The sequence below is a fragment of the Diadema setosum genome, chromosome 8 (assembly GCF_964275005.1).
Source record: "Diadema setosum chromosome 8, eeDiaSeto1, whole genome shotgun sequence".
Lineage (NCBI taxonomy): Eukaryota > Metazoa > Echinodermata > Echinoidea > Diadematoida > Diadematidae > Diadema > Diadema setosum.
This window is the reverse complement of record NC_092692.1, coordinates 895531-922794: the sequence shown is the minus strand read 5'-3', so window position 1 is coordinate 922794 and position 27264 is coordinate 895531. Positions and strand designations below refer to the sequence as shown.

The window sequence follows — 27264 nt, the reverse complement described above, 5'->3', positions numbered from 1 at the left end:
TTTCACAGAAATGGAATGAACACATTAAGGACAAAAAAAGGAAAAATGCTTTGAAAGCAAGTTGCAACCTTGTTATCCAGGAAAACAAAATGAAAAGTTTAAACAGATAACAGAACAGTACATTAATTTTTTCTTTTTCTATGACAAACTGAAATGATTTTACAAATCACAAAATGATATGATGTACTCAAATTTGACTGACAATCAAGCCACCAGAATTTTATCTGTAGACTAAACAATAAGCATGAAATTATGTAAGTTTTTTTTAACTAATTTGTGATCACCTTCTACACAGACTTTGAACCTTAAATGCTGAGACTCAGACCCCAAGCATCTCTTAAATAGGAGATTCTCCCACCTGTGGACACCCTGGCAAACCAGAGACTATGGCCCAAATTCACGACAGTGGTACAATCTTTGTCCGTGGTTTAAACCATGGACAAAGATCGTAGTTTTGTAAGGGGCGCCAAGTGTTGAATGGCCTATTTTGTTACAAAATCAGTCATTTCGTTATGAAACATTTCGTCTACGAAATGATCATTTCCTTGGTGAAATATTAATCATTTCATAATGAAATGAACATTTCGTCAACGAAATGACTGATTTCGTAATGAAATAGGCTATGCGACACTTGATGCCCCATACATTTTGTCCATGGTTTAAACCATGGACAAAGATTGTACCACCTTCATGAATTCGGGCCATTGATTGCACGAACAGGTTTACAACACTGTGTGCACTACACACAAACACACTTCAAGCACCAGGCGTAAATGTCCCTAGCAGGAGGTCTGGAAGCTCAAGAGTTGTATATACGCCTATGGTGCTATCCAAGCCATTTTTTTGTTTTGGGGGGATTCCTCATGACAAAAGAAAAATTTGTTGGGAAAAAAGTAAATTTTGAGTAGGAGAAAATGCATCTTTTTAAAGTGGGACACACACACCTCGCGTGGGAGAAATTCAAACTCAGCTGGAGAATGGGAGATTTTGAGAAAACGGCTTCAAGGCAGGAAATTTCCAGCTGAAAGCAGTGGAGTTGGAATTAATTGTAATCGGATCCTTTACAAAAGCATGTAGAAAGGCTACAAAAAAGGTATTCACATTGTTATCATTACATGATACCTTTAATTTTCCTTTTTCAAAATTGACAATTAATGCAGCCACGTAGTGGAAATTACATAATTTTCTTTCTTTTTTATCTATTCATGGAACAACATGCTCTATATTACATATTCTGATCAACCTAATGCACATTTTCAGCTGCACTCTGCAAACATTGGAGATGTGGGAGGTAGGTCTGTAACAATATAAAATTAATGATTACTGCAAGTCATAAGTTGGCATATAGATACTTACGGCTAGACGAAATGTCTTGAAAAATATAGAGGTCTTCGTCAGTACACATGGTCAAAATGTTACTACTCTATGACTCCCTATGTTTTCATGCAATATTAAATAGATGAAGGTTATCATGCCTTTAATTCACAGTACATTTTGAATGTCTCATATATTGGTTATAAATCATGAAAAGTATCCCAGTGAATGTTTGACATATATCACTTTTTGCTTAAAAGAATGAAGTAGACAGTAAACGTAGCAATCTAGAAATATATTTGATATATTAGACCTCATATTCTACATATTTCAACTCGATAGATATTCATATTTATCAAGGGATTACTCCATCAGCTGTTTCTGGAACTTCCAATTGAAGATGGTTGCTACGGAGATCACATCACCATGCCTGCATAAATGTATCCTTGGTTTTTCCTGCAATGATAACAAATATTCCACTGACAATTTCTTGTTTATATCTCTATAAGATTTATAATGTTTGTTTTATGTTAAGTGCTGTCTGGGACAAATTATTTGTATAGGGCCCCATTTTCTCTCTCTCTCCTTTCGTTCTTTAAAACAACAACAACAACAATTTCAGAGAAGGTATGACCACAGTGAAAATCATTCATTTGATAATACTACCCGCTGTCAATTATCTCAACTAAATCTTGATTTCTTTACGCTACTAGTTTCCATTAAATTCAATAGAATTACTCTGAATGAGTTCCACTTCATATTCACTAATAATATTTTTCTCAGATATGTCTGTGATTACAAAGAGTGCTGGAGTGCCCTACTTAGTAATGGTAGACTTGTGCTCTGCTCGCTCAAGTAGCATTTTCACAAGGCATACTTTAACTTTTGAAGTTTTACGCAAGAAAGCACTCCTTGCAGCTCCTTGGATGCTCAAATGGGAGCGTGCTTTCATGAGGGATGAGCCTACCACCTTGTGTCTCCTCCCAATGCAATCACAAAGTAATTACACAAGGCATATGGCAAGTGAGCACTCTAGTACCTGCTCATAATGTTATAGAGTTCTTTGAGATACAGTGCACCCCCGTTGTAACAAACACTGTTATAACGAAATTCCAGTTACAACAATATAAATAAAACTTCAGGCCGCAACATTATTGACTCTTTATTTTTTAATGTTTATTAGTTCGGTTATAACAAATTCGGTTATAACGAAATTTCAACATAACAAAAGAAAACTGCCAGTCCCAAGAACTTTGTTATAACAGGAGTCCACTGTAAACTTCCTTACCTCTGACTGTCGCCCTCATGAGTTTGGATTTCCAGGAGTAAATGTCAACCGAAGTAAACGCAGGCCTGGCCAGGGCTAGCATGATCTCACCATTGTGGATGAAGGCATGTGCACTGTATTGATTACTAAAGGGCAGCTCCTGGTAGACTTCAAACATCCCGGCATGATGCCACTCATGGATGGATAAGATACCTCCTTCCAGACTTACACTCACAAGGTAGACGAACTCTGTGTGAAGGTTAATAGCATCATATGGAGCGACAAGTTAGAATGAGAGACAGAGCCAGATGGTCATTACTTTGAATTCATCCCAGGGTACCTCACCACTACAGTGCACTCCTGATATAACAGACCAGCTTTAACAACATTTCAGATTCAACGTTGTAAAATTTAGGGCCCAAAATTAACAATTAGATATCTTTATATGCTTCATTTGTTCAGATATAACAAAATTTCAGTATACCAAAAGAAAACTGTTGTTCCCGAGGACTTTGTTATAATGGGAGTTGCCTGTACTTGAATAGTAAATGATAGATGCATATACTGGATTAACAGTGTGGATTCATACTATCATCTTTAGAAGATAGGTATACAAGACATGTAAGTCTTTGACTGATACGTTGTCAACCCAAAGTATCTTATTCCCCAGGCCGGTATGATCACGTTTGTGTTTTACCACAGACTTTGGTCAGTTTGTCATGCCTTTATTGACATTCTCAATATAGTTAACTCCCACTATAACGAAGTCTTCAGAAGTGGTAGTTTTCTTTTGTTATTATCGAAATTTTGTTATAATTAAACAAATACATTATGTAACAATATATAGAGGATAATTTTGGAACCTAAATTTTTACTTTGTTGTAACGTGAATTTTATCATAACCATGTTTGTTGTAACTTGAGTGCATTGTATTGAAACGACTTTCAAACTGGCCATCGCACTACCATCTTGACATGTCAACTGATATTGATAGAAAAAAACTTGGAAAGATTGATTTACATTACGATAAACTTGTAAAAGACATAATCCCCTCAAAACACATAGTATTATGAATGCACAACTATATGATGTGAAGTGGAAATTTGAACGTTTAAAGATTCTGAGTTGTGAAATGTTAACAGTCTCTTCATATTCCGCCCCCAAGAATGCAAAAAATTAAAGTTAAACCAACAACAGGAAAAAAAAATAAGAGGAAGCAGATATAAATGACAAAGAAAGAAAGAAGACACAAGGTAAGGATAAAGAAAGAAGACAACGTCAGAAAAGATAGCATATAAAGAATCTTCAAACTCACCACTAACTGCAAAGACTGTGGTATCAATGATGCCATAAGCCTGAATACTCTCCAGCAACACCCAGCCACCATCCTGGTAAGCCAGGACAGTGAGATCCCGGTGGAATTCTGCCTCACGCTCATCACCAATGAGCTTCTCACTGGAGATGACAGTAAATGGAACACCGTCCACAAGGAACATTGACACATCGGAGGCGTGGTTTGTGCCTTGCTCTTCATCTATTACAAACTGAAATGTGCGACAGAAATGGAGTAAGAAAATGTCAAGATGATAGGTAGTTACAATTGAAAATGAATTACAGATCATAGAATCATGCATATCAATAGCTCAATATCACTTCCAAAATCCATGGAGTGTTCTAGGGTCATTTATCTTAGTGGTTTTTAAGGTGTCACGATGATATGTATTTAAATGACAATGTGTCACTAATGCCAAAAATCTTAATCAACTGAAGACTAGTCCCAAGTACTGTATATTCTGACAGGTGTCTATGGGAAATGTGTATTATTACAAAATCAGCTCATCCTCAATGGGTTATGAGTATGAAGTAATAATTCTGGAATGCAGACCAATATATAGTCTCCAAATTATACGCTGGCTGCCAGTAAAGTTTTAATTGTTTATAATCACATAACAGGCACAGAATGAATGTTGGACAGGAATATAAATTACCATGGAGTTTTAATAGGAGTTTTTTCATCACAAATGTTGGTATATCAAGCTTGGGAAGAGAAAAATGATGTATGTTGTAAAATCGATGGAGATTTTGTACAATACTCCTCTGTGACTTTGGTAACATTCACCTGGTTGGTTTCCTCATCAAAGACATATATTGGTGACTTGTGGTCAAGAGCATTGTTTGCAAAACACAGCCAGGTTTTGTCTTGCCAGGAGAGATGAGCGACTGAGTAGGCGCCATGGGTTGGTATCTCTTGGAAAACATCAAAGTCTTGTGTGGTGTCGTTGAATTGGAATATGATAGAACTCGTATCCATGTTATCTGGGGAGCACATTGCAGACACATGTTAGAAGTCATTCTTTGAGCTTGGATATAACTGAAGTCATTCATCACTGCATCATAGTATCCTGAAAACATAAATTGAGTCCAAAAACAGTTAAGAGCTCCATGTAGAGAAAAATGAAAAAAAGACTTGATTTATCGGGCAAAACATGACATTTACATTACTCAAGATGTGACAAGTAGATTTGGCATACATCCAATTTAAGAGCAAGTTTAGCTTATTCAAAGGACTCAATGAAAAAAAAAAAAAGGAGGGAAATTCCAACATGTTGTCAAATGTTTACTCTGCAGGTTATTAATGAGGTTAGCTTGCTTTTGTTCATATGGAGGGGTACAATGAGGAGCAAGAATGGCTCAGACTTACGAGATTCATCATCCATGAAATCTCCTACAGCCAGAAAGAGATTACCATCCATCTCAAACATGGTTGCCCCCAAGGCGTGAGGGGTCTCCAGAGTGACATTAAAATCCTTATCCTCCAACTTCAGCACGGTTAGGACGTTGACCTTCTCATCATGATGCTCATCGCATTGTCCCGTCTGCTGACTGGGGAGGAGGACAATGAAAGTATCGCCACGGTAACTGTAGAGATATGCTAAGGTGGCTGCAGGCAGTAGTTCTTCCAGAATAAGAACGCATGAAATCCAGTCTGCAGGGCACAGGTAGAGCTGTGTTCCAATGCAGCGATCAACAGCAGAATGATACGATTCCGCGAGGCTGAGAATGGTGTCACCGCCCTCTAGGGTCACAGAATGGAAATGTCCCGCAGCAGGATTCTCAATGTCCGCTACGTCTTCCCAGTGTGTCAACACAAGAGGTTGTTCTGAAATGAGATTTTACGTTGCTTTTAGTAACCTTCAGCTTTAGGGATTTTGTCATGCAATGCAATGCATATTGATTCAGATGACTGTTAAATACTGAAGAGACATTTCATTCACATTTTGTTTTCTTTTCTTTCTTTTTTCTTTGGGGGGGGGGGCAGTCATGCTATTTCGAGCTGTAGTTTAACCAGCTGAGGACAGACTGACTTTCCTATGGCACACATTTCCTATAGACATCTGCCTGATTATACTCAGGACTCATCCTCAACAGGTTAAGAAGCAGACATATACACACTGACTGCCTGTAACAACTCTTTCTCAAACACCAGACCTGTCTAATGCAGATGTGAACTTTTAAGTATACATGGAGAGAGAGAGAGAGAGAGTGAAAGCGATATAGAACTTTTTCCCTATGTCCATATGGTGTTTGTACCAATGATTTCAAACATTCAAGAACTTTGGGTACCATGCTGTACTGATATTTGGCAATAACACCTCTACAAACTTAACTCTCTACAAAAACAAAAACAAAAAAGTTTCAAGCTTGTAGTCCAAACCCTGCTCAGAATGTACAGCAATTTTTTTCAGATTTTAACTGAAACTTGATAAAAAAAACTTTGGCAGGACTATATGACTTGGATGAAATTGTCTGGATAAACTGAGATGTGTTGCCATGGAGATTGGTATCTATCATCCTCACCTCCTAATGATGACTGCATACTGGCAGCTGAGATGCACTGGTCCCTCATGGAGGTGTTGAGACTAGCCAGGGAGGAGTCAAAGTTTGAGGTGGACGTGTCGTAGCTTGAAGACAGAAGGCCCACGTCTACACAGTTCACCAACCCTGTCACGTCAGTATCTGTTTCTACGGTGATGGCTGATTCAAATGTCTACCACGGAATTCAGAAGCAAAATTAAGATTTGTCGTGATTTCATGAATAAGACAGAAATAGAAATGAAAATGATATCATTAACAACGCTCCCCACAGTTACAAATATACGTGTCTCTGACAATCTGTACACAAAGGGTCATAGTTGAGTCACGAAAATTCTCAGGAGGAAAAATATATTTGCATATTTACTTGGCACCCTGCAAGTTACTTGAATTGACATAATGCATACAATGAACTCCCGTTATAACGAAGTCCTTGGGACCCGCAGTTTTCTTTCGTTATATCAGAACTTTGTTATAACAAAGCAAGCAACAAAAATAAATAAAGTGGATAACGTACGTTACAACCTTTATTTTTTCTTCGTTATAAACTGAATTTCGTTAAAACCGTGTTTGTTATAATGGGAGTGCACTGTAGTACAATCAGTGAGATCAAAATCTTCTCCTATTCTTTTTCACTGTAAACAAAAGTTAGATTTTGTTTTTTTAAATTACAAAGTATTCCCAGATGTGAGAATACACACATCATAGAGTTATACATAAATTACGTATGAAGGACACTGATTTATATGACAGTTGATGCACTTTCTTACCTTTTCTCCATCAATAGAAAATGATCCCTCATTGAGAACAACTTTCTGGGAAAGAGCCACAATGTCAACATCATTGATCTCGGCAGAGTCCAGGTCCTCAGTGACAATGATGTTAGCATCAAAGTCCTTTGTTCCTGTGATGACTGCATTGTCAGAGATGGTCACCAGATCTCCTCCGACATCGATGTCATTCAGGGTTCCATCGATGTCCACATCACCTGGACATCAGGAGAAGGAATTGAGATATGAAGCATACCATCAATCAACATGAGAGCTAAAACTGTCTCGTTCCGAGAGAGTGAGAGACAGCATGGATTCTGATAAAGAGTTGATGTGGCAAAGGTTCTGTGACATTTGCTCCTGCGACAATTGCTCCCATGACATATCTACACGCTAAGCCAAACATAAATTCTACCCATAAACATAACCCTAACCCTAATCCTTATCCTCTTATCCAACTAAACCTTAAACCCTATCATATTCCTAACCCTAACCCTAAGTCCTTGGAGAAATAAGATCAGAGCATACCTACCAACATTTCAAGATGAAATATCTTACTCGTGGATTACAAAAATCTTATTTTATATGCAAACTGAAGTTAAAAATCTTACTTTGATGTTGATGTGGCAAAGGTTCTGTGACATTTGCTCCTGCGACAATTGCTCCCATGACATATCTACACGCTAAGCCAAACATAAATTCTACCCATAAACATAACCCTAACCCTAATCCTTATCCTCTTATCCAACTAAACCTTAAACCCTATCATATTCCTAACCCTAACCCTAAGTCCTTGGAGAAATAAGATCAGAGCATACCTACCAACATTTCAAGATGAAATATCTTACTCGTGGATTACAAAAATCTTATTTTATATGCAAACTGAAGTTAAAAATCTTACTTTCGGTCAAATCTTCAGAAAATACACATGAAAGGTATATCTAAATATTTTTTAAAAATCTGATTTTTCTGACAGAAAATCTGATTTTGCTATTTTTAACGTAAAAAATCTTACTGAATCTGATAAAATCTTACTAGTTGGCAAGTATGTCAGAGTGATTGTCACAGGAGCAAATGTTGTGTCACCGTTACAAAGTATTAAAAAGGATTACAAAACTTTAATCTCCACAGCATCTGATTACATTAGCTTACCAAGTTTTCTTTCTACTTAATATCCAATTGTTCTCTCGTTTTAAGTCAGAGAGAGAGAGAGAGAGAGAGAGAGAACATGGAAGACAGCAGATGAATAAATGGTGTAGATTAAGCTGTTATTTTGACATACAGATATTTCCACGAATGAGGAGGTCCTGGACATTTTTGTGAGAAGCACTAGTGGATTAACACACCGAGGCCATGGTCAGTGCACATTACCCTAGCACATGGCGACATTAATCATGTTGTTCGATTCACAGTTCAGCTGTAATTCGTGAAATTGTGAAAATTAAACCCTCCCCAAAATAACAGCTTATACAGTCGTGCATTGATAAAAGGAAAAGCATCAACTTCCATAACTCATACAGAAATGAAAACTGCCAAAAACCCACCACCTCCCCCCTCTCCATCCCCGATCTGAAACTATTGCCCTTACCATTAGTAGTTACAGCAACTGCAATTACCATGGCAAAAGGTAGTTGCTCAAAGCTAATTGGTTAGTCGCCACAGAAACTGCTATTGCACATCATTATAATTGTAAATATTTTTGAAAAATGGGTCCCTGGCCTATTAACATGTAGAAATGGGACATCCTTTTTACCATTTGCTGTGAAGTCGGCTAGAGTCCATGTCCCCGTGATGGTTTGAACGGTGGAGTACGTCACTCTCTCTGAGACAAGAGTAGCGAGGTTGACATCATCCACGGTCCCTCCCACTGTCATGTCTCCGTTGACACGGAAACCAGCCTGGAAACGGGTGCAGCCGGATATGGTCTGCTCTCCACTCTTTAGGACAGCATATTCCGACAGGTCGATGTTATCGGTTGAACCTGGGGGAAGAAAATAAGATTTCAAATCCTACTGGTTTGGTTTTTCTGACATGTTTGTTAGAAGATCAACACTTGGATGTTGTAGCACGTCTTCTCCCCTCTGCTCAAATAATTTCTTTTTAGAATAAATTGTCAGGAAAGAGAAGATCTTAAAACTGTGGTGGATGATATGAAAAAGGTAATGACGAAGAAATCAGAATACCATAGGAGAATGCTTATTGTCTGATATTGAAATGAGGTATATCATATGTACATCTGATGAGAAATAATTTACACATACAAGTTATTTATTCAACACATGAACAGGTTTTGCTGATAAGACAGCATGGACTTTTTCAGCTGGTATAGCATGGACTCCCGACTTACTAGAGTACCATTACAAGTTTAGGAAAACCTATTGATTCCTGTGGACTCTGAACAGCCATCTCCCAAATTTTACTCATGATTTACCATAAATATTGAGGCATTTCTGGAGCACAACATTGTCATCAAAGACAACGTTGCCTGTGATCTCTTGCTCTGTAGAAGCCAGGACGGTAGAGGTCAGAACATTGCTGAGTGTCGTCCGGTCTAAGGTGACCGTCAGAGTGAGATCATCCTCAAAGGTCATGTCGGTCATTATGATGACCGCTTCGGAGTCAAAGACAACAGTCCCAGTGATGTCCTGAAAGTACAACAAATGAATAAAAGTGATAGGTAAGATTAGAGATCAAAATGTTTGGGTTTAATAACAGCTTACTACCACTCTTTATCAAATGACAGGATGAATATTAATTAGCCTTTGAATGTTTCTACAGAAAAATGGCGCTATATAAATGCTGTTCATATCATTTATCATCATCATCAACATCATTACCATCATCAGGAATCTGAAAGCAAATTGAAATAGGAATACAGGCAGGGTCTATGCCATGGACGTACAGTGAATAAACTAGAAATGCTCAAACTCTAATATAAAGGTTTTTATGGAAATGTACTGTAAATCCTGAAATTTTCACATCCTTGAAACTTTTGCAAATTTTGCCTGGAGCCAAGATTTGCCAAATTAAAATTCATGTGAAAGTGTTTGTCTATGCAATGCATTGAATGTCGGTGACGATTCACAAAAATTTTATGCCATAAAAAAGACCATCGGCTCCAAATGCAGTGAAAGCCCTGGCTTTACGGTATATCCTTGGGCTCAACAACTTATGGAATGGGGAAAATTTCTTTTCTGAACTCACAAAATCCTCGCTGAGCAAGACTGCATCCTGAAGGAGATTGCCGATGTTAACTCCTCCCGTGTTTGCTTCCGTATCCAGGTTACCAGAGATGGTGACACCACCACTAAACACCGTCCTCACTGAGATATCATTACTCTGGGTGGAGACAAGAACTCTGTCTGATAGATCTAGATGGGAGGCAGAAAAAATGAAAACTAGATTAATCACACCTTGACCTTGCAATGAATTGCATCCCATAAAATTCTAGGATTGGGCAAAAAAAACCTAACCTTCCGTGGTAAGGATATCTCTCCTTTAAGATGACAGGAGTGTCGCCCAGGAACATCTGAATAGTGGCAAGCAAAGGATAACACTCTCCTACACACCAGACACATACATGTCATGTTACATACAACAGATACCCTGATACTGCCTTGTATTTTTATTGATTTTTACTTCTTACTCCTTAGTCTAAAATGGATCAGAATGATAAGTATGTCTACAGAAGAAAAAAAAGTAACGAGCAAAAAATCCTGGAATTAAAAAACATACAATTTGATAGAGGACATAAAATAATAGCAAAAATGCACTCTGACGGTGGATGTTTTTCTTGACTTTATTGTATCATAGTATAGTTCTAACTTAAAATGTCTTAGTTTGCAATTGAAATGCATAGAGTATAGAAAGGCCCAATACCCTGTGTGGTGTAATGCCAGTCAGTTCATTCAAATCGGTGCTTATTGTATAAGGACAGAATGTAAAGAGCAGCAAAGTAAACATTACTTCATCAATGAAATCATCCAAAAAACCAAAAAAAAAAAAACCCCAAAAATGTAGCACCTCCTCCTATAAGTACAGGCCTAAGTCATATAACGCTTCACATGCCGGAAAGCCTTTGACTATAGTGAATTTCTATGCACACCTCAAACACTATCAATATTTCATGATTCAATTCCTACCAGATACATCCACACCATCCACCAGTCCTAATGGCTCGATGACGATGTTGTTGTGGACTGTGATGGAAGGAAATGATTTGGCTCCACCTACAACCTGGTCTGCTCCTGTCAGGTGAACGACTGTGTTGCTCAACTAGAATAGAAAGTGAGCAAAACATGTCAAGACTTCAATATATCACCTAGAGCACTATATGGGCATAATATTTATCAGACATTCAACTGTAACATTACTTGACTATGATTGATCTCCTGTGCACCTGAAAACACCCTTAGGAAGTACAAAAAGACATTATGATCGATCACTGATGCAAATCTTTTATTTAGTCCTCTGCAGTTTCAACTATAATGAACATAGTAATGAATTCATTAGGATGAAAGTCTTTGATTCAAGATTTACCATATGTAGACAGACACTACCGAATATCCAATATAAAGTAACAGTGGTGCATCCATCACATCTGTGCATGCAACTGTATGATAAGATACTTCCTTTTCATATTCAAAAACATGAATATCCAGTCACGGGACAAGAAGTACTCCTTCCTATCAGTGGAAGTAATTGTTACACTCAAAAGAAAAACAAGAAATATTCAACTGTTAACATATTCCATTGATAAAAAAAAACACTGTATAGACGGTCATTGAATGTTGCACAAGAATTTACAAACCTCTACAATATCAACAGTATTGATGTAGCCTGAAACGGTAGCGTCGCCCTCTATATCAAAGTCATCTACGAATGTGATGGCCGCGTTAATGCCTTCATCGCTGCTCAGGAGGAGAAAGTCACTTGGATCAACGTTATCTAGAGTCTTCCCTGCCGCCAGCTTTAGATTAGCTTGATGTAAGAATAAAAAAGACAAGAAACATTGCAAATCTGTTCACAAGAAAGGATCAGCATCAGTGGTGCACTTACAGGCGTGAGCTGTAAATTGCAAATCATGTTATGGCGGATTTTATAGAACAATGACTTAATTGTGGTATGGAATGGCAACACATAAATTAGCAACAATTCATAACAAAACTCCTCAAAGTTTCAATGAAAACAATAAATAAAAAACTCTTTGAATGAATCATTCAAAAAAGTGCAGCAAATGCACATCAGTCCAATGTGAAAAGGTGCAAAATTGCACTTCTGAAATCAGTGCTATTCAAGATTGATGGAAAAGAAATCTAGAACTACCACATTTTGGAATTACATTTCACATCAAGACACTCGGGGAAATCCAGATAAAAACTGCACCCAGATAAACAAAGATGAAGAAACTTACCAAGATAGAGTGACTGTGTGAAGGTCTTGTGACCAGAGATAACTTGTTCAAACTCCTTGGAGAGGTAGACTTCCTCAAACTTGGTCATGTTGACACCGTTCACCAGACCGTTCACATCAACATCACCATCTACATCCATCCCCCTGTCAGGGTAAAACAAACCAGCAGGTGTCATCATTTGTGAGCGAACATACACACACATACACACAGTGGACAATGCCCACAGTGGCGGATCCAGAGGACGGGCACACCAGGTGCGCACCTGTGCCCATGATTCACGTCGAAAAATAGTAGAATTTACATAAAGAGAAAAGTGTCCTTGATATGTGAAGTCTTAGAATTGGCAGTCGTAACTGGACTATAAATGGTGACACAACATTTGCTCCTGCAACAATTGCTCCGGTCTTATTTTCTCCAAAGACTTAGGGCTAAGGTTGGGTTGTGATAGGGTTTTAGGCATAGTTTGATGTGAGGATTAGGGTTAAGTGTTATGTTTGTAGGTGGAATTTATGTTTGACTTTGAAAGCATGCAGGTGTTTCATGGGAGCAATTGTCCCAGAATCAAATGTCATGGAACCACTATAAACATTTCCTCATATTACACTGTATGTTCCCTGAAGTCTTAGATTGGCAGTCTTAATTTACACTGGTCTAAAAACATTTGTTCATATGTTACCTGGTCCTTAGTGGCAAGATAATAACAGCAATAACAGTAATGCATTTTATTTCATCACACTAGTATACACTCAACTTTGGATGGTATTATGAAGACTACATGTGCATTTGTACACAATCAATCACTGGAGATAAATGCATGCTTTTGGAACCAGTTCTTATTTCTATGTTTTCCATAAATTGCATGCACACTTGATTTTCAAACTTATGCTTACATGTAAAGTTTAGAGCATGCTGCTTGAAGATAATGTATCTTTAATTTATGACCAAAGTGGTAACACACACTGACCCTTGGTTACACTGAAGAAAGAGAAGCTTACATTATAAATGTTCACAGCTCGATTGGTTATGACAAACCTTGTTCAGATTTAACTCATACAACAATATCCTTTCTCCAATATTGAAGGAAATAATTTCCCTACATCTTTTTTAATTCACAAGATCAGGGTGTGGTCACAGATGTAGCCAACCTGAAGAATATGCATGCTCACCCTGAGAAAGTTTTCTGGCCCCTGATTGGTCCAGCTGCAATCTTGGATATTACTGTCTCAGCCTTTTCAGCAAAGTCTAGTGAGTTGACTTGGTTTGTGACAGACACGTCCTGGTTGAAGTGAACACTGGAGGTCAGCGTCTTGTCTCCTGCAATGGGCAAAAGTTTACAGAATTTGTTTAATAATCAATGATAATGATGCATCTCTATTATATGTGTTAGGGAGTGACACAAACTAGATCAAAAAATGCCATTGGAAATGAACAGAAAAGCATCTTGATATAAAGAGTTTGGTAATTATAATCAGATTTAAATTGGAAAGACGTTGAAGAACAGAGTAAAGATACATGTATATGGTAACCAGACCTCATTCATAACATGCAAGACAAAAGTTTGATGGTAAATCCATCATGATATTCCATAAACATCAGAAACATCTTCTAAAGGAATATTTTTTTACTGCTTCACTGAACTCATTGCTTTCTCGTAAATGTATAACCCAAGTTCATGTGCAGAAAATATCACATGCCTTCAATGGAGATATCACTTCCTACAACAACCCTCGACAGTGCACAGAGGGGAAAAATTCTATTTTGAGAAAGCCATGGCTTGTGACAACACTAATCTAAACACGATAATTACAAGGTGGTGAAAACTCTTCTATCTAACAATAAAGCATTGCATTCAAAGACACTCCATGTATCTACAATATGTGAGCAGTAATAAACCTGTTATAAATCTCTTTCTTTGTTTCACTTTGGCCACTTTGCTGTTAACTCGTTGAGGACGAGTCCTGAGTATACTCAGGCAAGCATGTAAGGGAAATGCGTGTTGTAGGAAAATCACACCATCCTCAACAGGTTAAGGTATTAGAGTGTCACCTGCTATTGACTGAGTTCCATCAAGGTAGACAGCACTGGAGGTGAGACTAGCTAGGTTGACTCCATCAACTGTGCCAGTTACTGAGATAGCACCATTAACTGGAGAAAAAAAAAAATCAATACATTATGAGATATAGCCTGTACATTTATAAACAATGGCAGAAAACATTGTACAATGTACAATGTACATGTACATCAGATACAGTACATTATATAACACCTCAATGGTCTGAGTGCTTTAATGTTAAGTATCTAAATAGGAGTAGTGTTTGCAACAATTATGACCTCTCAGAAAAGTTTTGTGTAAGCACAGTATCAGTTGAACATTAATACAGCGCACTCCCATTATAACAAACACAGTCATAACGAAATTCCTATTACAATGGAGTAAAAATTCAGGCTGCAACATCCACTCTATGTTTTTTAGTGTTTATTTGTTCAGTTATGAAATCTTGATATAACAAAAGAAAAGTGTTGGTCCCAAGGACTTTGTTAAAATGGGAAATTACTTTGTTTTTTGTTTTGTAAAAATGACTTTGATTTGCAATGGTTATGACTTCATAAATGAATATAGCACAATATCTCTAATTGTTGTGAGATACCTATATAGTAACTTTCCTTTCATGAGAAATCCTCACAAACCCAGTAATGTAAGAAACAAACACAAAACACACCCAAATGGCATATCTTGTCAGTGCCTACTAGAAATCTACTAATCAACACTCATGGCTTGTTATGAAATGGACAGCCTAACATATTTTTTGAAGGGTCCTAGCCACAGAATCTCACCTGCCAAGGTAGGAAATGACTTCTGACCAGCCACGGTACATTTATTGCCATTTGACGTCAGCAAAGCCTGGCTGTAGAGATTGTTGATATCCACATCATCTAAAGTCCCAGTCACAGACAGGCTGACCGTTCCCATCAAGGTGTTGACAGGAAGAGATGCTTGGTTAAAAGTCTTGCAGCCTGATGGAGGAGAATTCCATCAATAAATAGGTTAAAAAAAAATCACTGAATGAAATATCAAAGTCTTCCAATATGGCTTACCATACTGAATACAGTCCTTTCACCAACGACAAACCTTGCTGAATGCTGCTAAATACATAAATACCAGTAATTCAATGTAGAGAAACAGAACATTACAGAATAATGGTAAAAGTTATGCCTTAAACATGAAAGTAATTAATCATTTTTATCGTTATCTCATCTTATTTACTTTTGAATTCATGAATGAGCTCAATATAAACAATTTAAAGTCCTCCACGTCCACAAACATATCAAATTAAAGGGATGGTAGAGTATTGGTGGAGATGAGAATTGGGCTTTTAACTTTTTGCGAGATACCAAGAAAACATTTATGAAATAGTACAGAGCACACCATTTCAACAGGAACTCAAAAGTTTATTTGATGAAAATTGGGTTTGGAATGACTGAAACATCCAAAAACAAAGTAAAACAAAGTGATCGTAAGTAAGTGTGGGTCCCACACTTTATTAGAATCGCTCTGTTTTGGATATCTCAGCCATTTCAAAACCACTTTTCATCAAATAAATGTTGAAATCCTCATGGAATTACATGCTCTTTCATATTTTATTAGAGGTTTCTCATTATCTCACCAAAAATTTTAGAAACCTGAAATTAGGTCTCAACCAAAACTGTACCATCCCTTTAAGGTAATACTATGGAGGATTGAACCCATGCAATGTACTTCATGCAGTACAAGTGGCAGTTTGGCCAATTGCCACTATTCCACTTCACTGATTTCCTTTCCAGTTTGTGTCTGAACCATAGTGCACACAAATTCCAAAAATTCCAGTCTTTTCACTCCATGAATGGTGAATATCACAAAGATGAACAGAAATCATGGCTAGTGACAGATACTGTATATTTTCACAGCATGAAAATTTTGCAAATTGGAGCGAACGGCCTTTATCACAGCATGATATTTTCGCGAGTTGCCTCTAACATTCAATGCATATAGTGAAGACAAGAACTTTCATGTGCATTTTAATTTCGCAAATTTTTGGCGCTAGGGAAATTCGCGAAACTAAAATGCACGCAAACATTCCTTGTTTTACAGTAGCTTGTAGAAGTGAACAATCACACACTGATTCTCTCACCTGATACTGTTTGTTCTCCTGCTAGGAGTAGAAAGTCATTAGGAATAGTGTATCCATTCACAGTCCCAGTCACTGATACATCTCCACCGACAGACAATGCATTATTAAATGTGATGCCAGACGTAGACACAGATTGTGCTCCAGATTTTTTCAGGATCTAAACAGACACACACACACAAAAAGGTTTAATAATTCTTTCTACAAACACAATGCCATGCAAACTGAGAAAATGAGTATGGCTATAGAGACAATATTTTTCATTGTGTTTAGTGACTGACTTGCTGCATTCAGTGTTTTGAGGTTCCATTTGAGAATCACATAGATCTGTTTGAAGTCATTCTGTCAATATTGCTGGACAAAAAAAAAAAAAAAAAAAAAAAAAAACAACATTTTCTCCATTAAAGTAATCATGTTTCCTGCAGACAACAATTCAAGTAATTGAAGGGGGAAAAAAGGAACAGTTAGCAAACACTCAGAGCAATTTTAAACTTCAGAATTGAATTCATTTCCTGAATCATATTTTCCTCAATCTACGTCTGTAGCTGTCCAAGGACAAACAAATGAAATTACATTTCATTTTTCACTCACACTTGTATCAAAGGCTGATAGATCCTTGCCGTTCACCGTCTTTGAACTTGCCATATTCAGATTACCCGTCACATCAAGAAGTGCTGAGAATGTTTTCAGACCTGCGGTACACAAAATCAATACAAATTTTGATATTTTTTCATGGCATATTTATACCGTAACATCAAAATGAACACCAAATTCACCAATCAGAACAACCTTGAAGTATTCATATCTTTTGAGGAGTGTAACCGAAGTTTCATTTACTTCATGTTTTTCTTATTAGCATTTAAAAAATATTATATTTGGTATCATATATTGTTATGAAAGAAAAAATATTAGCTTACCTAAATCTCAGAAAAAAAAAAGCATGGCTTGCAATACTCTTGAATAAACAGATGACCTGTTTATTTCAAAAATATGACAATGTCATGCTATACCAAGCATTATCATATTGATGTAGCAATTAATGTCTCCTTTCAAACAAAAGGAAGGAGCATATTGTGACAAGACCTCATATCTACAATATATTAAATGTTCAGGAGAGCCAAGAAAAATGACAGCCAAAGCACCATATATCAAATGGGATAGCCTTTCCTTTGACATGCTATGGTGGCTTCATTTTGGGGTAAGACAGCTAGGATTTGGACAAAACATCATATAACTGTTTATCTGGCTATTCGTTTTTCAAAAAAAAAGTAATTTTCACCAAACTTTGAGATACAAGGTCTTGTCACCCCAGAGATGAATACCAAAACACTTATAAAAAAGGAGAAACAGGGAAAACTAGATATATCGCTACGGCGACTGATATGCCTCCGCCATAATGCATGGTTCTCCTAATAGGTCTATAGTACAATGTCTTGACAATGTGCGATGACAGTTTCACACAGTTGGCACAATATTAAAATGACAGGTTTGCCACAAATGTGCTGAATGTTCACTTTCCTAGAACTAGGTTCAATTGGATGAATGATTAAAAATGTCAGAGTGCAGGTATTTGGGGAACTGATGATTTTTACTTGACTTTTGACCCTTTTATAAGTTTATACATTGAGTAATTTTCAAGGTATTGAGAAAAAGTATAATTTCAGTATCAAATGGGAAAATAGCATTATCTAAACCTGGCCTTTGACCTTTGACCTCACAGTTCCAAAGAGAATCACTGTTAGGTTGAACATGCATAAATATGTAAGTTTCATGATGATACCTTGAGTTACTTTTGAGATATGGAGGAAAAAGTGCAATTCAACACTTTCACTTGACCTTTGACCTTTTGGCAAGAAAATTCCCACAGAATATATATCAGGTAATACATGCATACATCAAGTTTAAAAAAAAAAAAACCTTCAGGCATTGCATAACCATAAGGAAAGTAGTGATATTTTGAGGAGTTGACCTTGACCTTTGACCCCTGACCTTTGAACCATGACCCCCAACTTCCCTAGATAATCATTGCCCCATTGGAACAAGCATATATACTAAGTTCCATGAAGATACCTTGAACCATTTGCGAGATATGGAGAAAAACATGAATTTTCAACCTTTTTTACGTGTGACGTGTGACCTTTGACCTTCGACCCCGTGACCCTAAAATCCAAACAAAGTATTATACCCCCGGGATATATCCTCATACCAAGTTTGATGTAAAACCACCACACGGTTCTTGAGATATCGACAAAAACAAAATGGGATGGACGTACGTACGGACGGACGGACAACCCGAAAACATAATGCCTCCGGCCACTTCGTTGGCGGAGGCATAAAAAAAATTGGTCACGAAGCAAGGCCAGCATCGCACACACAAACAGACCCTGTTAAATTTACTTTTTCATGTATAAAGACGGAACAAGCGAGGGCACCATCACCAAAAACAATAGGCGTCTTCGTTTTACCATAACACACCTTCATGCCAAATTTGAAGATGATCTAAGAAGAATTGCAGCCAGTAGAGTGCTCACAAGAAAATCTCTGTGGCGGACGCGGCGCAACGAGGCCAAATCCATAGTATCCTCCGAACTCTGTTCGGGGGATACAATGAGTGGATGACCTATCGTTTGTATATGTCAACACTCAGCATACTTTCACACGCTATGATAGCATACTATGCAAATGATATGCAAATGAGTCCATTATGCCCATTGCATATGGATATGAAAGATTGAAAATACTGAAAAATGTGAAATACATACACTTTGTATGACTATGTTCCTCTTTAACTGGAACATTTTCTCTGTGTGTACAGCTATAATTGTCATCTACAGAAACATTCAAATCCAAACTTCAAAACGTTACCTATTCCTCTCACACTCAGGACTATAATTGCAGTCTATAATGTTCGGAACAATTGTATTCTTTATCTGGTATGTGTTTGTTGTTGTTTGCCATTTTCTTCTCTGTTGTCATGCTTGAACATGTGTTATATCTATCTTTTCATTTATGAAGCGCCATGAGCACTAAAAAGCGGACCTGTGCGCTATACAAGTAGCCACTATTATCATTATTATTATCATTGCTACTTCTACTACTATTACTACTACTACTACTACTACTACTACTACTACTACTAATAATTATAATAATAACAATAATAATACTAATTGAACTCTGCAATACATCTTGTAAAACTATGTCTGCTGATTCTTTAACTCCTTTACATGTATCAGTGTTTTTTGTGAGTGAATATATGCTACTGTCATACATTGTATAGTACATGTGTGAATAATGTGCACAGCTATTAATATTTACCAGGTACCATATTTTTTCCTTTCATTGATTTCACATTTTTCACAGAGGAAGACATTCAAAACTACAGAAGCACTCTGAGAGCGCAGACCTCTGCCAAGCATGCAGCTCATTTCCACCACTGATCTTGTTCTTCCATAGAAGTGATTTCCACCCATACATACTTATAGCATTGTGTGCTGAAAGTCGTCCAATTTCCCAATATAGAAGCCTTTGTTACGTCATAAACCCTCAGCTGCACGGCGTGCCTCGCCCTAGCAGAAACTAGAGCACGCACTAGTGCGCGCATGCAAACCTCAAATACGCGCAGCCTGAATTCCCAAGTTCATTGACACTACCTGCCAAAATATCAAAAATCCTTCATAATTCTCAGATCACTACCAAAATTTGATCATCTGTTACTTGTATCAATCTAAACCTTTCCTGCAAGTTTCATCCAAATTCGTTACCTACTTTTTGAGTTATTTTGCACACAGACAAACTAACTAACTAACAAACAAACAAACAAACAAACAAACAAACCAACGGTAACAAAAACATACCCTTCCCCCTGGGCGGAGGTAATAACACAGTAACAGCAGATTTGTGACAGAAAAAATCTACTTTATCTGCAGATTATCCTATCATTGTTTTGATAGCAGAAATTCTAAAGAATTTGATAGGGTTGGGGTTTTAGGTGGTATGGAATTGTTGAATGGTATTGTTAAATTCAAGTATCAGAATGGCTAATCACTTTCGACATCCAGCTGAATCCCTGCTTGGCAAACTGCTTGGCACACTCTCTTACTGCCACAAACTAGCATTAGACTAACATAAAAACATATGAGTGGGACTGTAAGGACAGCAGCAATTCTGCTTAACCCACCACCTAGGCTTCAGTTTCTGTACCCGTTCACATGGGTGAACCGACATTTAAGAATTTTTAGCTGGCAGAAATGTATCAATGCATTGCTTTGAAAGTGATTGCTATACAGAATCAGAGCATATGTGAGTTTTGTTCTGGCAGCTCATATTACAGGATATAACAGTAGTTGTTAAATTCATGTTCATGGAATACAGCAGTAAACACAGAAATGTCAGGGATGCCAAGTTCAAAAAATTTTTATGAGTGAGATTTTCATGACTCGGCATCTCGGCGAGCGAATGTGCGCACGAGCGAAGGTGTGGGAGGGGTTTTTCCCCCTGTGGCCTCCCACGGTAGGGAGCTTTTTCAATTCTTAGCTCTTAATGGTGCGATCAGGTGCATACTTAAGTGACTATTCTTTACTTATTTTGAAAGACAAAAGGAAAATATACCTTCAATTGCAACTACCACTCTAATCCTTTTAGATATGCTCCTTATTATAGGCCCAAGTTGCAGACTTCGTCCGATGCGTGAGAAAAATGGGTGCCATGCGTGAGATCGTGAGACTGCCCCTAAATGCTCGAGTCTCACGCAGAATGCGTGAGACTTGTTATGGTTGTTACGGTATGGTTGGTACTTGTTATGGTTGTTACGGTATGAAGTCTCATTAATAAAGATTGTCTTTGATGCATTTGAGGTGACAAAAAAATGATGTCAAGTATCAAAACTAAATGCAATCGTAAAATTTGCTTTGTGTTTGCTCTGTGTTGTGGGCTGCTCAGGTGCAGCCCTGTCGCGATTTATACAGCGACTGGGCTGTGTATAGTTAGTGTACAGTGTATTTACATAATATGCACAGCCCTGTACAGTGTATTTACATAATATGTGTATGCACAGGCCTGTCACATCATTATCACAGCAAGTCATGACTGTGTATAGTTAGTGTACAGTGTATTTACATAATATGCACAGCCCTGTACAGTGTATTTACATAATATGTGTGTGTACAGGCCTGTCACATCATTATCACAGCAAGTCATGACTGGTACTCTTAGTGGTCTCAGTCTGGTGGCCCCTGGCTGGGCTCCCTGCCTTGGGCCAGCACTTAGGCTCCTAGCCTCGGCCCGGCCTTGGGCCCCGTGAGCCCCGTACGGGGCCCCTGGGCCACTGGGCCTGGGCCCACTTGGGCTATGGGCCCCTGGGCCTGGGCCCACTTGGGCTCTGGGCCCCTGGTTCCGGGCTAAGGCCCGTGGCCTTGGGTCCGGCCTTAGGCCCCGCCTTTGGCCCGGCTGTACTTTGTACATGGTCTATGTGAAATCAGGCTTGTCTGTAACTGTATAATTACAAATAATTACAAATAATCACAAATGATCAACAGGTCCATACTACATATAGGACTATATGAATATATAAATATATGAATATATGATTATATGAATATATGAATATATACAACGTATGTGAATATATATATTATTATATATGAATATATAAATGTGATCAGGCATTCTGTTACGGTGTCAGATCTGCGGTCATTCATATATAGCAAATTTTATGCATGTATAAATGGCATACAGTGTACATTCATGTGTACAGTATGCTACTTGATTGAACCAGCCAATGGAGAAAGATCACACCACTGAACAATACTTGAAAGACATGTACAGTTCAATTACTCATTGCTTGTTATTATGAACTCTGTAGAGGTATGCAGCCCTCTTCAGATGGAAAACATACAGTTGGCTATCAAACAGAGCTTGCAAAACCATCAACAATTTATTGAGTTGGATTTGTGTGTGTGTGTGTGTATGTTAGAGCTATTTGGCTTGTTTCCTTTGCATGCATCATCACAAATTCCCGAAGTCTGAATAAAGTGAAACCAAGACCTTCATATAGATGTGCTGCATTGTAAGGTGCTGGATCAGAGCACTACCATAAGATTGACACCATGGCGGGAATTGTGCTAACAGTGTACTATCCTTCCTGTGCATTTATGTTAAAGTGTACCAATACCCTGAAAATCACATTTTAAACTAGAAATGTCACTATGGCAGGGCTGCCAACTCTCACTCATTGAGAGTGAGACTCACTCATTTTGGTCCTTTCTCACTCTAAAACTTTATTTCATTTGCATGCATTTCTATTGATCTCACTCATTTTGACTCCGAAATTATAGCATTGGTCTATGGGAGTCTCACTCTCAAGTAGTTTCCAATGTTGGCAGCCCTGCTATGGTGACTGATACCTCCACCATAATGCATGATTCTCCCAATAGGTGTATTATAGTACAATGTCTTCACAATGTGTAATGACAGTTTCACATAACTGGCAAAATACTGATATGACAGGTTTGTCAGAAATGTATTGAATGTTCACTTTCCTCAAACTGGGTTTGCTATAATTGTCAAAGAGTGAAGGTACACATATTTGGGGGATTGAGGATTTTTACTTGACTTCTGACCGACCCTGTTATAAGTTTATGCATTGAGTACTTTTCAAGGTATGAAGAAAGAGTGTAATTACAGTACAAAATAGATTTTTTTTTCATTTAAACCTGACCTTTGATACTTAACCTTTGACCTCTGACCTTCTGGCTGGAAATTTCCCGGAGAATCTCCATTAGGTAGTACAACATGTATATATTAAGTTTTAAAACTAATAATGCAAGCATTGAATATACACTAGTATATGAGGGAAACAGTAAAATTTTGAGGAGTTGACCTTGACCTTTGACCCCTGACTACATACTGACCCATGACCCCTAAATTCCCTAGATAATCCCTGCCAGTCAGTACATGCATATGTACCAAGTTCTATGAAGATACATTAAACCATTTGCGAGAAAAGTGAAATTGCAACATTTTCACCTAACCTTTGACCTTTTGACCTTTGACCTTATGACATGAAACTCTCTGGAGAATCTTTACGCAGTAGTACATGTCTACACTAAGTTTCAATAAAATACCTTTGGGCATGGCATAGATATGGGGGAAATAGCAACATTTTTAGCATTTGACCTTGACCTTTTGACCTTTGACCTCTTGCCAATGTCACTATAATCTCCTCAACTAATTGCCCCATCATCATCCTTGGACCAAGTATGGTGAAAGCTACTTCATCCAGTTTTGAGTTATCACGTAAACAGATCAATTTTAGGATTTGACCTTGATCTTTGACCTTTGACCTCTGCCCGATTTCACTAAAAAAACTAACATGTAATTGTCCAATCATACATCATCCTCAGACAAAGTTTGGTGAAATTTGCTCAATCCAGTCTTGAGTTATCGCGTAAACGGATACAATTTCATGATTTGACCTTGACCTTTGACCTTTGACCTTTGGCCGATTTCACCCAAAATCTAATCAAGTAATAGACCCATCATACTTTATACTTGGACCAAGTTTGGTAAAATTCCAGTCAATATTTCTCAAGTTATCGCGTAAACGAATGCAGACGGACGTACGGGCGTACGGACGTACGGACGTACGGACGTACGTACGGACGGACGGACAACCCGAAAACATAATGCCTCCGGCACCACTTCGTGGCGGAGGCATAAAAAAAACATACCATAGGGATTGGTACTTACCAGAGATTGAATCCGAGGTAGACAAAAGGACCAAATCTTCTGGAATTGATAATGTATCTATCGTATCCTGCAGCGTAGCATCACCAGACACTTCGATGGAACTCTTGATATCAACTGCCACATCAAAACTCTGAGATTCAGACATCAACAGCACATCAGTGTACAGGACGTCCATGTCGACATCATTGATGGTACCACCAACAGACAGGTCTCCAGAAACTTGAGAAAAGGAAAGGCAAACAAAAGCCTCAACACCTCACCCTGGTGTCATAAAACATCAACGGTAAATTATAGGCCACCCTGACACTTGGACGTGTTTGCGTTTGAGCATCATTTGTGCCAACATGGGAAGCAATCCTGTCAACATGTTGGCACAACTAAATTTTGAAGAAACTTTTGCAAACCCTTCTTGAACTATACGCAACCTAGATACAAACTGTCTGTTCCAGCACATACCGTATGTGGAGCAGGGCAGACATACAAGAACCATTTAAACTAAGTCTTGTGACCCCCCCCCCCCCACAAAAAAAAAAAAAAAAAATGACAATTGCAAGTATGTCATGGCAATGTATGCCAATACCTGAGCAATGTGTAGATATGTCGTGAACATTATGTGTTAAAGGTTATGCATTGTGTTAACTATTCATAAATTTAACATAACCACAAACAGACTATGTACCACTAAATACCATCCACAGGCACACCAACAAGCGGTGCAGTGAAGAAGCCAAATATGTGCAAGAGTCAAGATGACTATAGGGTAAGCACACCCTTGTGATAAACCAGTGAACCCTCCAAAGTCCGCTGTTCTCCTCTAAATTCTGGTTGTTTTAATTCAGCGACGCGTTTACTGACAAATTCAAATTGCTATGCATGTGACCCGCTACAACAAAAGGATCCTAAAGTCGCTGACGGCTGAGCCGAGAAAATCGAGTTTGAAGTCGCATCATCAAAATTAGTCAGAACAATCGGATTTCTGTTATTGGCATGATTTTGTAGTCTAATGTTTTGTCTATCATCTGCCGAAATTTCGAAGCTAAATGATCAAAGGAAAGGCAAAAAATCAGCGTTTTTCTGGGCCATGATTTTCCGACTTTCAACGTAAGAAAAACGTGTCCAAAGATTTGGATTTAGCGCCGCAGCTAAACTCTGCCCCTAGCAGCGAGGGAGTGATCTTATTGGTCAGTGCGTGGCATCCTGATTACTGATTGGTCGTGCGTAGACCGCTGGCGCTAAGCTTGAATGAACATCGTGGAGGTCGCTAGGAACATGCCTTCTACAGTCAAGCAGTGAAAACTGATAGCATCGGAAGGAAAACTTTGAAGGCGTTTTTCTCGAAACTCTGATTGTCTCAACCACTTGAAATGTGCTAATAAAATCATTGATATCTCCGCAACCAAGTATTTTTATTAGTTGTGCTATATATGAAATTAAAGTAGAAGATTAAGGGAATAATGTCATGCCATTTTCAGAAAATTGCCCTCCTCCGACTTTTGGATCCTTTTGTTGTAGCGGGTCACATATATTTATACCTGCATTTCACAGGTCACTCCTGACAACCAGAAAATGGGCCCATGTCTTGCCTGACTTAGCAGCTCCTGATAAAGCACACAAACCAGATTCAAAGTAATGAGGGATATCTAACAGTGGCACATGCATTGACTACTAGTATCTTGTGACTACATCCTCATAGAGAATAGCAATGAATTTGAATACGTCAGAATTTCAGCCTACTGCAAGTAACCCACTGCAAGTAACCCACTGATCCTAAGAATTAATGTTAGTTAGTGGTTTTTGATTAAATGTTCATTAATACAATTAGCTCTAGTGCAATGATATGCTCAGATATGCCTTCTTTGGTTTTGTTTGGCCAAAGTCATACATGTAAACTTGGGGCTTGTGTAGGAGCATATTAATTTGTACGAGACTAACTTGTAAGGAGCTTTGTGAAGGTCTTAGCACCAGCAATGGTTTGGGAGTCCTGGTCGATCCTAGCAACGGATGCAGCATACACACTGAGGTCTACACCATCCACAGTAACACCATCATTAGCGTAGGTGTAACCATTCACAACTATGTCTTCTTCAAATATGACCAGGCCTGAAATAGAGTAGAAAAATCAACATAGAAGTGTCTGTGAAAACATGCTCACAGTCCCACAAATACATATGGTAGCCTCTATAAGAGTGTGCTATCCAAATAGTGATCTATTCTAATATGTTTAATATCAACTAATGAATACACAATCTCATTGGGACCTGTTTCCCCTCTTAACCCTAAAAAGACTGGGGGGGGGGGGCCTAAAAGGCCCCCCCCTCGACATTTCGCGCGATTACTCAGCAACACGCAATGCTCTCCCCGCGATGCTCTATGACTTTTTTCTTTCGAGTTTCCCACATATTTTGACACCAAATTTGTGACGCCCGGGGGTACGGTTCTGAAGTTACATAACTTTTTGTACATGCACGTGAGACCGAAAATGGCTCAAAAATGTGATTTTGTGTACAAAGTCAATACAAATTGAGTTTTATCACATGGTTCATATAAATATGCTTATTTTTACTCTCAGTGGCTAAAATCAATTTGTTTTAGTAGTGTTATGCTTCAAAAAGGGTCTGTCACAAATTTTGTTGAAAAAAACAACAAAAACAAAAGGTCGAAAAAACAAATAAATACATAAGAAATTCATAAAACAATAAAATAAATAAGAAA

At 38.0% G+C, this 27264-nt stretch overlaps 1 protein-coding gene across 1 annotated transcript in view; it reads right to left on the bottom strand.

The window, feature by feature from the left end:
- LOC140231626 (uncharacterized) overlaps positions 1-27264 on the bottom strand; it is a 44274-nt gene continuing 17010 nt past the window's right edge. The window contains exons 14-33 of the mRNA XM_072311777.1: positions 26485-26652; positions 24553-24771; positions 17395-17495; positions 16807-16963; positions 15473-15652; positions 14684-14782; positions 13804-13951; positions 12638-12780; positions 12035-12204; positions 11367-11499; positions 10429-10595; positions 9656-9869; positions 8978-9205; positions 7225-7442; positions 6440-6629; positions 5283-5741; positions 4701-4897; positions 3897-4125; positions 2603-2830; positions 1-1770 (exon numbers count right to left, since the gene is read on the bottom strand). Coding sequence (XP_072167878.1) covers positions 1736-1770; positions 2603-2830; positions 3897-4125; positions 4701-4897; positions 5283-5741; positions 6440-6629; positions 7225-7442; positions 8978-9205; positions 9656-9869; positions 10429-10595; positions 11367-11499; positions 12035-12204; positions 12638-12780; positions 13804-13951; positions 14684-14782; positions 15473-15652; positions 16807-16963; positions 17395-17495; positions 24553-24771; positions 26485-26652 — 3683 coding nt within the window. The 3' untranslated portion in view covers positions 1-1735. The remainder of the gene's footprint in view (positions 1771-2602; positions 2831-3896; positions 4126-4700; positions 4898-5282; positions 5742-6439; positions 6630-7224; positions 7443-8977; positions 9206-9655; positions 9870-10428; positions 10596-11366; positions 11500-12034; positions 12205-12637; positions 12781-13803; positions 13952-14683; positions 14783-15472; positions 15653-16806; positions 16964-17394; positions 17496-24552; positions 24772-26484; positions 26653-27264) is intronic.